The sequence below is a fragment of the Telmatherina bonti genome, assembly GCF_933228915.1.
Source record: "Telmatherina bonti genome assembly, chromosome: 22".
Lineage (NCBI taxonomy): Eukaryota > Metazoa > Chordata > Actinopteri > Atheriniformes > Telmatherinidae > Telmatherina > Telmatherina bonti.
Genome location: NC_136631.1, coordinates 10550876 through 10566566, shown reverse-complemented (window position 1 = coordinate 10566566; position 15691 = coordinate 10550876). Strand labels below are relative to the sequence as shown.

Sequence of the window (15691 nt, the reverse complement as noted above, 5' to 3'; positions counted from 1 at the left end):
CACCCCCCTCTCCGCCCCGTCCCATCCCGGGCCTCACCTCCTCCTCGTCCGGGTGGCAGTGCTGCTTGGGCGGCCGCTCGTGGCTGCAGTGGAGGCTCTTCACGAAGCCGTTTCTCTCCGGTTTAAGTCCGTTCCTCGCATGTTGACACACTTCACCGTTGGCTGGTTTTGTAGCGGGGGTTTCGGTCATCGCTGGGCAACGAGTGGGAAGCCGCGACGGTAACTTGCATGTAGGAACGAGGAGGTCGCCTGCGGTGCAAAGCGGTGACAGCATCTGAGCTGGGAAACGTCAACAAAACACACACATCGCAAACTCTCTCACACTGCTCACATGGGCGTGCAACTCACTCACGCTCACTCTCACACGCACACAAGCACGCACACACACACACACACACACACACGCGCGCGCGCGCGCGCGCGCACACAGCCAACCTGAAAATCCAGACACTGGATACCGGAAATTTACGCCCCGTTACCCATCATATCAGCGAATGTCCGAAGAGGCGTGGCCACAGTGGGGTAGGGGGCGTGGTCTACATGACCGCTAAATGAAGCTGGCTACACTTAGTGATGAAAAAACTTAAAAAGCATAAAACAATTTTTAAAAAGTCATAAAACATTTCTAAACATCTACGTATATCTATCTATCTATCTATCTATCGATAGATAGATATACGTATATCTATATCTATATATATATATATATATATATATATATATAATTATGTCCACAAGTGGACATAATCTTTTTCAAAAAGTAAACATGATCCTTTGATTTTATTCTAATTGGGTTCAAACAAGCCCAAATAACAAGGTGAAACAAAAGCGAGATAAATAAAAAATGCTTGGGCCTTAAGAGTGACTTGTTTGTGTAAAAACATCGCCATACATTTATGTTTATACTTCCAATGTTGTCCTTCTGATTTGACATTGCAGTCACAGTGAAGCCCTTTTTTTTTAAAGGAAAGTATAGCTCACGGGCGCCCTCTTGTGGTTTAAAGTGTACACATCACTTTTAAGCTTAAAACTGATTTAAATCTGGGACTCTTCAAGTCGTATCATGCAGGTTTTAAAAAGATGTAAATGGGTGAATCATGAACAGACTTGTGCAGAGCTTGACACAAAGATGCCAGAGATATAATTAATTTTAATCAGGTGTGTTGCACCAGAGAAACATCTAAAACCTGCAGGACAGAGGGCTTCGAGGACCAGTGGTCCCTTATTTTAATGACTGAGCAGCAGCAATTTTGGGCTTGACTTGTGTGTTTGCACTGAATCAGAGTTTAACATTCCTCACTGGAATGACATACTGTATATATTAATAAGCCACATTTGAATGAAATACAAAAAGAATCTCCTGGTCATTGGTTTGTAGCTTTGCAATTGTGTTTGCTGGGGGACAGTACTTTTTACCATTACTTACACACCCCATGACTGCATCGGAGAACCTGAGCTATCTGAGTATTTTTGACGATGACAGGACTCAGAGCTGTAGTAATTTGAGATGTCCAGCAGCAGAGAGATATATGACAGAGAGAAATAAAATATGAAGCCCAATCTCTTTCAGTTTTTTCTTTTACTTCTTGCTCATAGGTCATGACAAGACCTCAGGTGATGCTCATTTATGTCCTCCTCCTTATTACTGAAGACTTTGCAGAAAGCATTAAACCCCGCAGAAGCATTTTCTTCAAAGGTATGGCATCTAATGATCTAATGCAGGTGCAGGAATGACTTTTTTGCAGGAGCTGTTTTATACATACACATATACATTATCTATCTATCTATCTATCTATCTATATGTATATATATGTATGTATGTGTATATATATATACACATACATACATATATATATATATACACATACATACATATATATATATATACACATACATACATATATATATATATACACATACATACATATATATATATACACATACATACATATATATATATACACATACATACATATATATATATACACATACATATATATATATATATATATATATATATATATATATATATATATATATATATATATGTATATATATATATATATATATATATATACACACACATATATATAGTCCAGTCCAAGACACTTTCCGCATTGCTCACCTTATAATATAGACAAATCAACAAATGGACGACATGCAGCAGTGAGAAAACAGACCACGACATTGTATGAGGAACAAATAAAGGATTAATACTGAAATGACTCTGCAGTGTGGGAGCAGCGGTTTGAGGTGGACAACATCAATATGCATCGACATAAAATGTAACGTGGAACTTGTTGGATTATCTTCCATAGACATGAACTTGAAACAGTTCGGAGAGTCTGACTTTGGTTTGAGTTCTCTGGTGGTCAGAGACGACATATGTCAGCTTGTCCTTGGAGTCAGAGGGAAAGTGCTCACCCTCAGCTTGGACGACATCACCCAGAAGACCAGTGAAGTACGCAGAAGAGAACTGGGCTGGGCAGCGACTTTAGGAGCTATCTAAATTTCAACATTCAATAAATACACAATGAACAGTACTCCTTGTCACCTCAGTTATTTATTTTTCAGGTCAAATGGACTGTCAGCCCTGCAGACAAAACCTTGTGTCGAATGAAGGGCAAGAGTCCTGAGGTAAGGCAGAACAGTCACTTAATTTCAGATTTTTCCTCAAAATTCAATTAAATTCAATTCAAATATAAATAACAATATCAAATTTCATTTATTTGAAATGTTTTTGCTCATGTAACAGGAATGTGATAACTTCATCAGGGTGCTGCACACCATGAACGATGGCAGAATGCTTGTGTGTGGGACCAATGCTTTTAATCCTGCATGTGACCACATGGTGAGATTTCCACTATTTTTGTAGGACTTTAATAAGAATAAAAGTTAATAATAATGTATTTTATTTATGAGCATCTTTCAGGTCACTCAAGGTCACTGTACAATAAAAACCGGCAGAGAAAACAAAAATAGCAAAAATACAAACAAAAGCATATGACAGAGTAATTAGAGACAATGTGCTGTCTTGAACGAGTCTGTTTTGAGGCTGGATTTAAACCGAAACAAACTGGTGGGAGGGAAATCCAGAGAGGAGGAGCTGAGTGACTGAAAGATCTCCTCCCTATGGTGCTGAAACGGCTAGAGGGAACAGTGAGGTGGATGGAGGAGGATGATCTGAGGGAGTGGGAGGGGGTGGCTATGTGTAAGAGATCTGACAGATAAGGGAGGGGGTGTTATGGATGGCCTTGAATGTGTGATTTAACCGGGAGCCAGTGCAGCTGCTGCAGGAGAGGACTGATGGGGTGAAAGGAGGAAGTCTTGGCGATGATCTGAAGCTAATGAAGATGAGTTCAGATGGTTCATATGGTTTAGTGAACAGTGGCTAAAACCATGTTACCCCATCAGCAGCAAAATATTTCAATTTATAGGATAAAGTTCAGTTCTATGCTTGAATAAAACAGCTTTCTTGGCTGCTAAAAAATAAAGCTGGTTGGCTTTGCAAGACATGTTTCAGAGATCCTAAAAAGTGGATAAAATAGCTGAGGATTTGTAAATTGAACTAATCTTCTGCTCCGTTTTATAGTGAATTTACTGAAGAATGAACTTCTGAAAGGAATCAATCATTGCTTTAGTTGGATTAAAATAATTAAAAGATCATCACTGTACTTCCCTTAACAGACTTTCATCAATGGAAGCATTTCCTTGGAAAGAAGGGTGGAGGAAGGTAGGGGGAAAGTTCCCTTTGACCCAAACCAACGCTTTGCTTCCCTCATGGACGGTGAGCACAAGAGTCTATAGACTCATGCCATTTGTAAAAGTTCCTGTGACAATATTATTCAAAACTTACATGTGATTTATTTAAAATCGTGATTATTTGGAGTTTCTTTCATTACAGTAAAACCATAAAATATTTAGAAAGTAAATGACCTATATTAAAAAAATAGATCAGGCCTTGGTTCCAGTGCGGAAGGCTTTTGTGTGAACGCCTTCATTGCTCCTCACTCTGCAGGAAACACTTTGTACTCTGCCGTCTCTTCAAACTTCCTGGGCTCAGAAATGGTGTTCCAGAGACATGGGCTGGATCCTGTCAAGACCGAAATGAAACGCTCCTGGCTAAACGGTTAAAACCGAACAAATAATCCAATAAAAGTTGTCATTTTTATGGGGAAAATCTGATCACCTTTACCCCGTAAAGCTCCTCATAAAGTGGTCTCATGTTTCATTTGTTTGAACAACAGAGCCCACCATGATCTCCATAACTGTTGCTGAAGCAAGCCGAGACAAGCAGGATGGTGAAGATGACCACGTGTTCTTGTTCTTCACGGAGGGCGCAGTAGAGGAACGTCGTGCCAACATCCTGGTGTCGAGGATAGCACGTGTGTGTAAGGTACAGCATGTCGCCAAACATCTGCACCAACCGCACAGCTGTCAGTGTGTATTAATGAATCAAATCCTAACTTTCTCTTTGTGCCTTAATATTCCTGCACAAGTTCTGCCCATGCTTGTTAGCAAAGTCCCTGTTGTATGATCAAAGTTCAGAGAGGAACAGAGCACAGTTCATAGAGATGTTTTATTCCAGCATAGACATTAACTGTTTTAAAGCCTCAGCTGATCGTGAATCTGCTGCTATAGTGTCACACCAAGAGATTTTCTTGATATCTGTGTTGATTCAGAGCGATTTGGGCGGCAGAAGGACGTTACAAAAGAGATGGACTTCTTTCTTAAAAGCCCGGCTGGACTGTCCGTTTGGCGATGTTGGTTCACCAGCTCTAGTTCAGGATGTGTTTCTTTTCAGGGACCAAAACGACCTGAGTAACAGCATTTTCTACGCTGCATTCACTTCCAACCCGTAAGTTTCATCAAACCATTTAGGTTCTCTTCACTTTGGACAGTAAAAAGGTCTGAAACCAAAGTCTTAAATCCTCCAAATTTTCTCAAGGTTGTAGATAATTAAGTTGCAATTTTGGATAGGTTTTACTGACTCATGAGATAAATCTGTGGACGTTTTTTTCTTACCTGTTAATATAGTTGAGATGCAGAATCCCATCAGTAAACAGCTGACTGAGGTGACTTTTTAAAATACAAAAAATGGAATGAAATTACTACCAGACTGAAAGTTTCTTAAGCCGTATTACACAGTAAGACTTTCCGGAAACGGGGTTAGCTCTCTCCAAAGAAGCATTGGGTGTACCAAAAGTTAACACATGATTAAGCACAGGTAGAAGAAAAAAAATAGCTAAAGATTCAGAAACTAGACAGAAATGAAATGGAGGAAACTAAAATACTTTCTTTATGACAAAGTTGCTTGGGTTGTTAGTTAGCTCCAGTTAGCCTTTAATAATCGTTTCTTTGGGAATGCTATTCCCCAGCAGATGGTCGCATAGCAGATCACACTTTCTACAACAGGTTTCGAGAAGATATGCAACATCGTGGTGCAGACAACAGTCATTACAAATTTTCACAAGATAAAAACTATTTCTAGAAATGAACCTTTGCGATATGCAGGTGTTTCCATTGAACGGTGTCTGCAGGCGCCGTAATTCTCATAAAATCTCATAAGACTCCAGTTTGAGGAGGATGGAAATTCAAAGCCTTTTGCATTTTGGAGCTGCTGTTTCGGTTGTGATTGGTGGGATATTATTGCTGGAGATGAATACCGCCGGGAAAAAAAATCACGGGGGAGCTAAGGGGAATCCAAGATGTGAGTTTCTGGAAAAAACAATTCTTAAAGTTTCTTGAGAAAGCAAGAATACACAAGAAATCACTGGAGAGCTTAGGTTTTACCACAAGGCTCATCGCTCAAGCGACGAAGGACTGGCAGCCAGTTCCAGATATAGTGCTGGGGAGTTGATCACAAAAACATCCCCCTCCATAAAGGTTCCTCTGGCACCCTCTGGTGGAACCTAAAAAAATACCTCAGAAAACCCAGATCCCTGACACTGAAGTAATTTTTAATAGAAACAAACTGGTCATGTGACCCCCTATGTCACGTCCAGTGAAAATTACATTTGTTCCGTTACGTTTTTATGATATACTTCAACATCGACGTGCCTGAAAAACCACCTTATAGGAGCGTAAAAAGTTATTAGTGATATTTGAGAGGTTTTCCACCATTTTAGTGTTTCGATTATTAGGATTCATTCATTAATTCATTCATTTTCTGAACCGCTTAATCCAATTTAGGGTCGCGGGGAAGCTGAAGCCTATCCCAGCTAGCTTTGGGCGACAGGCAGGGTACACCCTGGACAGCTCGCCAGTCCATCTCAGATTATTAGGATTTTTTAATTAAATGATTAATTTATTTTTTGCCATATTTAATGGAAACTCAGCTTGTGAAGCATCTTAGCTTCCTGAAGAAATAGAATGCGTTCTTGTTTAGTGTTGCATTTCCAGGCTAGTCTAGATCCCTGTGTTGAGCTTCTGAGTATTTCTCAGTTAAGAAGAAAGGAAATTGCCTGGTGGTGTGTCTGAGGTTAAATAGCTATTAGAATTTAATTTTGGAAACCTCACCAAACACTCAGGTTGGGCCTTAGATGGATAGTAGAAAAGAAATTTCCGGTTTGTGATTAGTTAGAGATTTGTGACAACAAAAACTGTGACAGCTTCAATGTTAATAGGAAAGCCTTCCGCAAGGTTTAGACACGTGTTTATTCCTTCAGGTGTGTGTTTGTAAGGTAACATGCTAATGTTGGACTAGAAGGCCTGTCTTGCAGTCTGTGCTCTTTTTCATTAAGGCAATCAATAAATTTGAGATCAGAGGACTCTATCGGCCAATCAAGTTCCTCCAAGTTCCTTATGGACCCTGCTTCAGATAATTGAAGTTACGGATTATTTTCCGTGTTGAAAGCCAATGTTGACATTTGGTGGAAATATTTTAAAAGAATCACCTTTAACTCAAACTGCTGGCACGATACAAACTTTAAAAGGAAATACTAACCAGAAATACCTATCAGTGGTTTAACATTTATGTAGCGTCCTGGTAGAAAGTAAGAGAAAATCTTTCTGGTACTTATCACAGAGAACCCTCCAGTCTTTGCAGCCAGTCTGCTGTCTGTGCGTACAAGTTGTCAGACATCAGCCAAGTGTTCAAAGGAAAGTTTCTGACTGAGAGCAATACTGGAAGCTGGGACACACACACAGGAGAAGAGCCTTTCCCCTACCCTGGCTCAGTAAGTACGAAGCTGAGGAGAACCATAATCCAGCTATTTAAATGGTGAATAGGATCGCACCAATATAAACTGTTCCTGTCTTGTCTTCATAGTGCATTAACAATGAAATGCAGGAAAAAGGTGTGATGACTTCGCTGAACCTCTCCGACACAACCTTGCTGTTTGTGAAGAACCACCCTCTGATGGAAGGGGTGGTCACACCAATAACTGGCAAGCCTCTGCTAGTCCAGACACCGACTCGGTTTTCCAGGATCGTTGTGGACCAAGTAACATCAGCAGACGGGCAAAAGCATCAGATTATATGGATTGGCACTGGTACGCATCTGTAGACATGCATCTACCCTGAGAATACACACAAACTCCATGTTTGGTTAAAATTTCTCTGCTTTAGACTCCGGTTGGCTGCAGAAGGCAGTGAAGTTTGATGGTGAAGAGGGGCGCATCATTGAGGAGCTGCAGTTGTTTAAAAGTCCTCAGCCAGTGGAATTCCTCCAGCTGTCTTCTAAAACAGTACGACTCAGCTCAGCTGAGCCATTCAGTAGATTTCTTGTATCAGGGGTGTCAAACTGCAGTCCTGGAGGGCTGGTATCTTGCAGGTTTTTGTTGTCTCCATGCTCCAACACACACTTGAAAGTCTAAAGTCTGTTTTTTTACAGGGTCAACTGTACAGCGCCTCAAAAAATGGTGCTGTTCAGGTTGATGTAAGGGATTGTAGTCGCTACACGTTGTGCGATGATTGCCTTCTTGCCAGAGACCCATACTGTGGCTGGGACCAAATCAGAGGCCAGTGTGCTTCTGTTGCTATAACAGCCAGATCTTTGTAAGTCAAATGACCTACAATGTGTATTTTTTTATATGTGTTGAACCGCAGATAAAAGGAGATACTACTTCTCTTGCAGGATTCAGAGTCTCAGTGATGGAGATATCAAAATGTGCTCAACTGATTGTAAGTGAAAAATCCTCAATGCATTTCCATGAGAACACAGAGAAAAATTGATTTAAAAAAAGGGGGGTATGGTAGTGTAAGATGTTCTGTGTTTCTTTAACTTCTCCCACAGCGGAAAAGGAACCTGCAATTGTCCACCTAACCATCGACATAGCACAGTTCCTCCCATGCTCCCCAGATGCCAACCTCCCCATCAGCTGGCGCTTCTTAGATGACCTCGTCCATCCTGGTCCCCGACATATTCTACTCAGTCAGGGTCTTATAATCAGACCCTCCTCTGGTGATGCAGGACTTTACACGTGCGAGACAGTGGAGGCAGTGAAAGGGAGGGTGCACAGAAAGGTCGTGATCCAATACCTCGTCAAGGTTCAGGATCCTTCCAGTGTTGTCAGTAAGCTGAAAGCAGTTGTGCTTGGTGTGGCTGCTTTGGCTGGTTTGCTGGCATTTGTTATAATCAGACAGGTAAAGGGGATAAAGGTAAGCCATGTTGGATGTGGCATCCAAAGCTCTGACAAGTGAAACTTTTCTTTCTTTACAACTAGATCCGAAGTGCATACGTTCAAAAAGGTCCTCATCACTGTGGAAGGAATGTTTTTATTGCATAATTGCTTTAATAAATACAAAACATATGAAAATAATTCAAGTATGGTCATGAATACGGTAGCCTGACAACAGCATGCAGGTTTTTAAGTGTCAGATAAAAACTGAGGTGAAGCTGTGGGTTATTACTGTAGGAGTAATAACTTTGTTGCAGTTTATTAAAAAAAAACAAAAACAACCTGCATGTCTGTACCATCCATTAATGTGTGATATGTAAGATTTATAGCACTTAAAAAGTTTCCACCAGTGGGCAGGTGGTGTGCAACAGGGTTTTGAGCAAAGTCTTTACCATAAAATGTTGCAATACGTCCCCGAAACTATGTATCAAATACTATTTGCATGCATTTAAATGGTTAATTTAAGTTAAAATACATTTATTATATTGTTAATGGAATGACAAATAAGTCAAAAGGAAGATGGATCAGGAAGATGATTAGAGGTTATCAGGTTTTTCCTGATTCACACTAACATTCATTTAAACACTTTTTATACTGCTAAGTCTAATTAATGGTTGCTGGGTAGCTGGAGACTTTCCCAGCAATCATCAGGTGAGAGTCAGGGTACACCCTGGATAGGTTTGCCACTCTGTCACAGACCTGAAATTATTCTCTTAATTTTGTTATTTGTGTATGTTTATAAGAAACATTACTCATAAAAGTGCCGCCACTTTATTCATGGCCCAATGAAATCGCTCCACCAAAAAAAAAACTGAAAGTCCAATTTATTATTTTAATCCCACTTGATCCTTCTTAAGGAGTTGTTGTGTACTTAGACAAGACACTTCACCTACCAGTATTAGCATCGCTGGTATATGAGTGTATTTACATGCTATGGTTTTATCAGATATGTCGTACTGTTTGATTTGTTTGGGGTCGGGCCACAAAATCAGTCCTAAAGCCTCTGATGTCACTGTGTAAGCAAACTCTAAACGTTTTTGATCAAAAACCAATGAAGTGGCATCACTGCACTGTTATTCAAAAATATAAAATGTTGACATTTGATAATTTTATTACTTTTTCTTTGTGAAAAATATATTCAAGTGTCTTAATGGTCTTGCACCCCCTGTAATGTGCCAATTAGTGCATAAGTACACCAACGAAGGGGTGAGAACCAGAGCTGGAGTCAGTGGTAACTGCAGAGTGAAGAGGTTCAGGACTGTCCTGGGTCAATCTGTATTTTCAGTGAAAGGGACACAACAGTGGAACTCTTTATTTCTGGAGCTGAAGTCTCAATCCAACCTGAGACTGTTTATATTAAAACTGAAGCTCTGGTTAAAGAGCAGCCAAAAGTGGGAGCACTGAACTTTGTATGGACTCGGGATGTGAAATGTTGTCTTTTTTTTTTTTTTTTTTTTTTTTTTTAATATATGTATACTATTTTAGGATGTGTTTTTTCATTAACCTTGTGTTTTTTACTGCACTAACACCTTAAAAAGCCTACCCAGGGACGGGGGCTGTAAATTAGCCTGCGGCTATAAGCCTTATGTACAAGGCATCGGCCACCTTGGTGGCAATGTATTCTTGTACTGTCCCTGCCAAATAATGAATATACTGTGGTTTTTAGAGAGGTCGTGGTTAGCCCTGATTAGCTAACGACGTTTCTTCCAGTTATTTCCCAGCACAGCTGTAGCTACACATGTAGCTGACAACCACAAAGTACAAATGTGCTGTTCATTAAAAGTGGCTCTGAAAAACACAATGCAGGTATAGCTATTGGATGGGTGTAGTTATGAATATTGTTGACGAGCTCAAAATGTAAACCAAAAAACCAAACAAAACAACTGTTAATGAACTGTGATCTTGACATAATTGACCCCAAAATCTGTTTCAGCTTCTGACTTGGAAAGACAGGGGAAACCTTGCAAGTGGTAATATTTACAGTATTAAACAATTAAACAATTAAATAATGTAATACCACTAATTAGATTCAATCTTGAGTCAATGTTACAGCTGGAAATTGGTCAGTGTGGGTGTGAAGTCATTCCAAGCTGAGTAAAAGCAGGAACAAGTGTCTGTACTGTCTGTTGCTCTTCTTCTGTCTGTAAAATGACACTTTTGCATACACTAACTGTGTAGCTGCTCATTTACGGGGCACTGCGTGTTCCAAGTAGTTGTTTGAGCTGTAAATAGCTACCAAATTGCAAGAAAACTTTAGGTTACTATGTGTGACCTGAGTGGCTGAAAGATGGCACATGTCTTTCAAAGTGTTTATTCAACAAAAGTGCACATCCCAACAAACTGCATAGAAAAAAATGACAAAGAAAGGAAACAACTTTTTGTTTTGACAGGGGCAATGCACAATCAAATGTCTGAGCTAGAGTTAGCAAAGAGCTCATTTATATCTGCAGTCTCTGGGCAGGTAAACAGTAAATACAGAATGGAGAAACACTACATAAAACATTTGACAGATTTAATAATGAAGCAGACACTTTAAAGCAATAAACACAACCTATTCTATATAAAACAAAGGTAAAACTGTAAACCATACAAGACATAGATAGTGATTACACAGTAAATAATATTTAAAGGCCTAACTTCCATTGTCATTAAGTCTTTGAAAGGATAAAGCCCTGACTGATTCAATCATGCAAAATAAGTGAGTGAAAGCATAAAATTATGGTTGCAGTTTGTATCGATTTTTGTCAGTGATTAATGACTAGTTTTTCAAACCTTGTGACAGAGTTTAGCAGCTTATGAGGGAAGGGAATTCCACTTCCCCACCACTTTTACAGAAAACACGGATTTTCCTGGGGGTGGTTCGCTTAAAACTTTTATTTTCCAGTCTCCCCTTGAGGATGCTCTGGTTTCCACCCACACACTTCTATCACTGTCACAGTTTTATTTGGCTTTTAATCAAGTCTACATCAGAACACTTCCAATCAACAGTAAAGCAACCAGTTTACCAGTTCCCTGAGCTATGACTACTAGCAGCATGTGGAGCATCACAATGGGAACAGATGCAGACATCAATATGAAATAAGTCTCACTTATGGCTGTAATGCCTAATGGCTTAACCCTTAAAAGGGCACTCAATAAAAAAAAAACTTTGAAATGAGAAATTTTAACGTAAAATTGTCCTTAGGGTATGTACCAAGACCTCCAATCTGTTGTTACATTTAAAAAAAAATTGTTTTATGCTGAAAATGAAAGAAAACAAAGTGATTAAAAATAGTCACTTGCCAGATAAAGGGTTAAACAGCAGTGATGTTCCCCGAACCTTTAACTATCTGTATAACGCTGCTGTGCAGAACGAACTTAATGGGGACTTTGGTCATTACAGATTTTTTTGTAGCTCTTTTTTAATATGGATGTCCATCCCATTTTACATAACTGTTTGCTTACAGACCAATATTGTCAGCCGACTGATTTCTCATCTGATATCTGGATTAGCATGTTGTTGTTCTCCTTTCAGCTTGTCACCACAGCAAATTGGCACATGTTTTACGCCAGATGTCCTACCTGACTGCATTTATCTAGGCTTAGGACCGGCCTTAAATCCTGCATGGGCCTGTGTGGGAGCAGGACTTGAATCGTTGACCACCAAGTCACAAGACTGTCACTGCTACCACCAGAGCCACTACCATCCCCATCTAGGTTAACGTGCAATATCAAACATTATCAGTATCAATTTAAATTTTTTTAATGACCCAACTTTTAAACAACATGCACACATTATATATCAAACTCTTCAGCAACAGCAACAAAATATTTGAGATGTCACGTATAACTTTCTAAATATTTTTATTTGTTTGGAACAACTCGCTCCAAAAATATCAGTATCAATTTATATCGGTATTGGAAATTGGTTGCACCAGTTCGATATATTGTATATCGTAAAAAAGGCATTATAGAACATTCCCACTGAATATTCTTGGGTAAGAAATATTTAACCTTCTTTGTGCAGTGTGCATGCAATTTCAGTTAATAGGAACCGATCCTGTCATCAATAACATGTTGCAGTTCAGTAGTTTTAAGAGGATATATTGCTTGCATAGCCATATGTGTGTTCAAGCCATGATGAATCTTTTTTTTTTTTTTAATTGTTCTCAGCCTTTTAAATCTTTGTGCCTCACTAGATGGCAGCATAGGAAGCAAATGGTATACCTGTGTGTTTTATGAGCAGTTGTAGATGTGGGAGGAGAAAATTCGTTCCTTTTTTGTCTTTTTCTTAAAGTTGACTTGAACTTAGCTCTGTGGAAATGGTGTAATTAGTTCTCTGGAGATAGATCTGTTCTCCGGCTGTCTGCTGGTTCTCACTTTTTTTTTTTTTTTCATCTCACCTCCCCTGCATCTGTGCTTTCTGTGTCTCCCTCAGTAGTTTCCCTCTTTTTTAGTTTTTCTCTTCCTCTTGTATTCTGAGTTGTGACTGGAATAGCTCCCCTTTCCTTTGAGAGCAACTGGGAATAGTCAGTGGATATGTCTTAAAACGGACAGAAATATTATCAAATCTTAAAAAAGGAAAAGGAAAGGGAGAGAACATGCACATAGTTAGACTGAATTACATTTTTGCTTGATTCATTAAAAATCACAAAAATGAATTATGTAACACCTGTACAGAGTATGTACATTTAGTATTCAAGTTTTTTAATGTGGCTTTTATATATTGTGTTCTTGTGGATATTTTATTTTCAGGGACTTTTTTTTAAAAATTTTAATACGAGTTATGTTTTTAATTGATATTACTGCTCATCTTGCCTTTTTTTTTTTTTTTAAGTCTTCACCGTTTTACTATTTTTACGATGTTATCATTTTTTATTCACTGGTGTTTCTACAGAAGGAGCCCTCTGTGCCAGGTGCCATGCTGGCCTTGGCTGCGCGGTCACCTTTCTCAGCATTGGTCAGTGCCTGTGTTGGTGCCCTAGTCACTGTGGTCCGGTCCACTCTTGGTGCAGATGGCTCCTGTGATAGTGTTTTCCTTTTTAGTGCTTTCAAAGTCTATAAAGCACTATAATTCCACATTTTATTCTATGACAAGTCCATTATGAATAAAGTTTGATTTGATTTGATTTGATGGCTGAAAGCAGTCAACTTCTCATATTTCCCCAGTCAGTGGTCTGTTAACCAACAGAGGTTTACTTGTTTCTGACATGTCTCAAGCTGCATTTGATTCTTTAAAACAGCAGAAAAAGTGAGAATAATGCACCTTCTCACTTTTTAATTTCTTGCCTGTTAAAATGCACATCAGGAACCAGTAGTAAAACTTCATGTTGGCACAAGATGGCAGTCATGGATTACTGATGAGTTTCAATTTAACCCCTGAAACTAGACTTTTCCTTTGCAAAGCAACAGTCAAGCTCACCTTTAAGCATGGTCTCTTACTGATTTATGCATTTATTTATGTCATTTGGCAGCCATTATCATAATATAATCAAATCTCTTGCTCATGAGCTTTTAAATGTCACATGACAGACAGAAAGAGGAAATCTGGAGAACTGTTAATTAAAAGAAAGCCTCACTATGCATCGATGAAAAGAATGACTTATTTCAGAGCCATATTTGCTAATATGCATCTATTTATATTTTCATTTGCTTTTTTGACAATGAAAGCAATAAGCAATCATATAAAACTCAACCCAGCATTTACTGTATGCATAAATAAAACCGTAGGCATTGTTCATGCACGATCCCCATCTCTACTTTAAAGGAGTCATAACCTGGTCCTTTCATGTCTTCACTGTCTCTCTGTTTTTAAATAATTGTTTAAAAACTTATTAAACCAAAAAATGTTTAAAAAGTGCTTATTTTGACCATTTATTCATAACAAAACTTTTCTTGTGAGATTTCATGCGAGATTTGGATAAACACAGATGTACTTTTTAAAAAAATCCGAAGTTAATTATGTAAAAAATTAGGTAATGTATCATATTTCCCTACCAAACTTACACTTCATGCCACACTGAACTTACCGGCAACCAGATAAGCATACACACATTTAACGACACAGGACTGCACAAAGAAGCGTTTTTACTTTAGGTTTTATTTACCATCAGGATAATTAATTAAGATAAACACTATTTAGATGTGTTGTTTTAGGCAGAAGTATGGAAAATGTTTTGATTTCCACATGACAGATCTCTGGTTTATTTAGCCACCGTGCGGTCGTGTTACTGTACAGATAAATAATATGAATTTAAATATCCTGTATAAATAAAGCGTCACGGTTTGGCTGCAATATCCTGATGAGACTTCCTGCAGACCAATGTAGACCCGTGATTTACATATGCATCATCACCTACCATCTTTTATGTTATTCTAATTATCATCTATGTTAAGCTGCACATGTGGAAATTTTGGTAATAGAAAAAGAACAGGGACAAAACAAGATATTACTTATTACTGTGCTTAGGAAATAAAATGTCTTTTTCATTTTTCAGGTACTCAGAAGGAAGAATGAAGCTCCAAACTCCCCCGTGTCTGATTCAACATCCTGGCATGGAACCTGTCTGTTTAAATGCTTTTTCATTACAAAATGCAATAAACATTTCTAAACAGGATTGTGCACATTTACCTATTGGATGAAATGAAGGGGAAGTTTCTCTTCTATACCCAAAAATGCAGAAATAAAGCTAATCAAATGCCAAATAACTGTAAAAGATGATTGTACGTGTTCTTGCCATTTTATATAACAAATATATAACAAAAGACAAAAGTAGTTGAAATAAATTAAATACACAACTTTACCATATACACATTTCTGCATCTGACTTTTGAATTTAAAATATAAAGCTGGAGTAAAAAGTGAAGCCCATTAAAACACAATGTCTATATTAGTGTACAGAATTAAAATCAATGCTCATTTTTGACGTAATAAAATGAAAATGATATTTTTCACCCTTAGTTATTGATTCTGTTAACACAGTAGCTGAGTTTTTGTTAAATGTGGTTAAATGTGGTGTCTTGTGGTTCTGGAACCACTGAGCAAGCCTACAAAGAAATCTTCATGTTCCTCCAGGCTGAGTTGAGGCTTC

General features: G+C 38.5%; 2 protein-coding genes across 2 annotated transcripts in view; one reads left to right on the top strand and one right to left on the bottom strand.

Moving 5' to 3' along the window:
• The window catches only part of LOC306772744 (serine palmitoyltransferase 2-like), a gene marked incomplete at both ends in the record, with an annotated part of 35772 nt that extends 35582 nt beyond the window's left edge, over positions 1–190 (bottom strand). The window contains one exon of the mRNA XM_079262346.1: positions 38–190. Within this exon, the coding sequence (XP_079118472.1) occupies positions 38–190 (153 nt within the window). The remainder of the gene's footprint in view (positions 1–37) is intronic.
• A 2130-nt stretch (positions 191–2320) lies between these two features.
• The window catches only part of LOC306772743 (semaphorin-4E-like), a gene marked incomplete at both ends in the record, with an annotated part of 29370 nt that continues 15999 nt past the window's right edge, over positions 2321–15691 (top strand). Inside the window, 14 exons of the mRNA XM_079262345.1 lie at positions 2321–2461; positions 2575–2637; positions 2756–2851; positions 3688–3787; positions 4019–4129; positions 4248–4396; positions 4683–4858; positions 7028–7178; positions 7271–7493; positions 7570–7688; positions 7835–7998; positions 8078–8124; positions 8237–8586; positions 13498–13560. Coding sequence (XP_079118471.1) covers positions 2321–2461; positions 2575–2637; positions 2756–2851; positions 3688–3787; positions 4019–4129; positions 4248–4396; positions 4683–4858; positions 7028–7178; positions 7271–7493; positions 7570–7688; positions 7835–7998; positions 8078–8124; positions 8237–8586; positions 13498–13560 — 1953 coding nt within the window. The remainder of the gene's footprint in view (positions 2462–2574; positions 2638–2755; positions 2852–3687; positions 3788–4018; positions 4130–4247; positions 4397–4682; positions 4859–7027; positions 7179–7270; positions 7494–7569; positions 7689–7834; positions 7999–8077; positions 8125–8236; positions 8587–13497; positions 13561–15691) is intronic.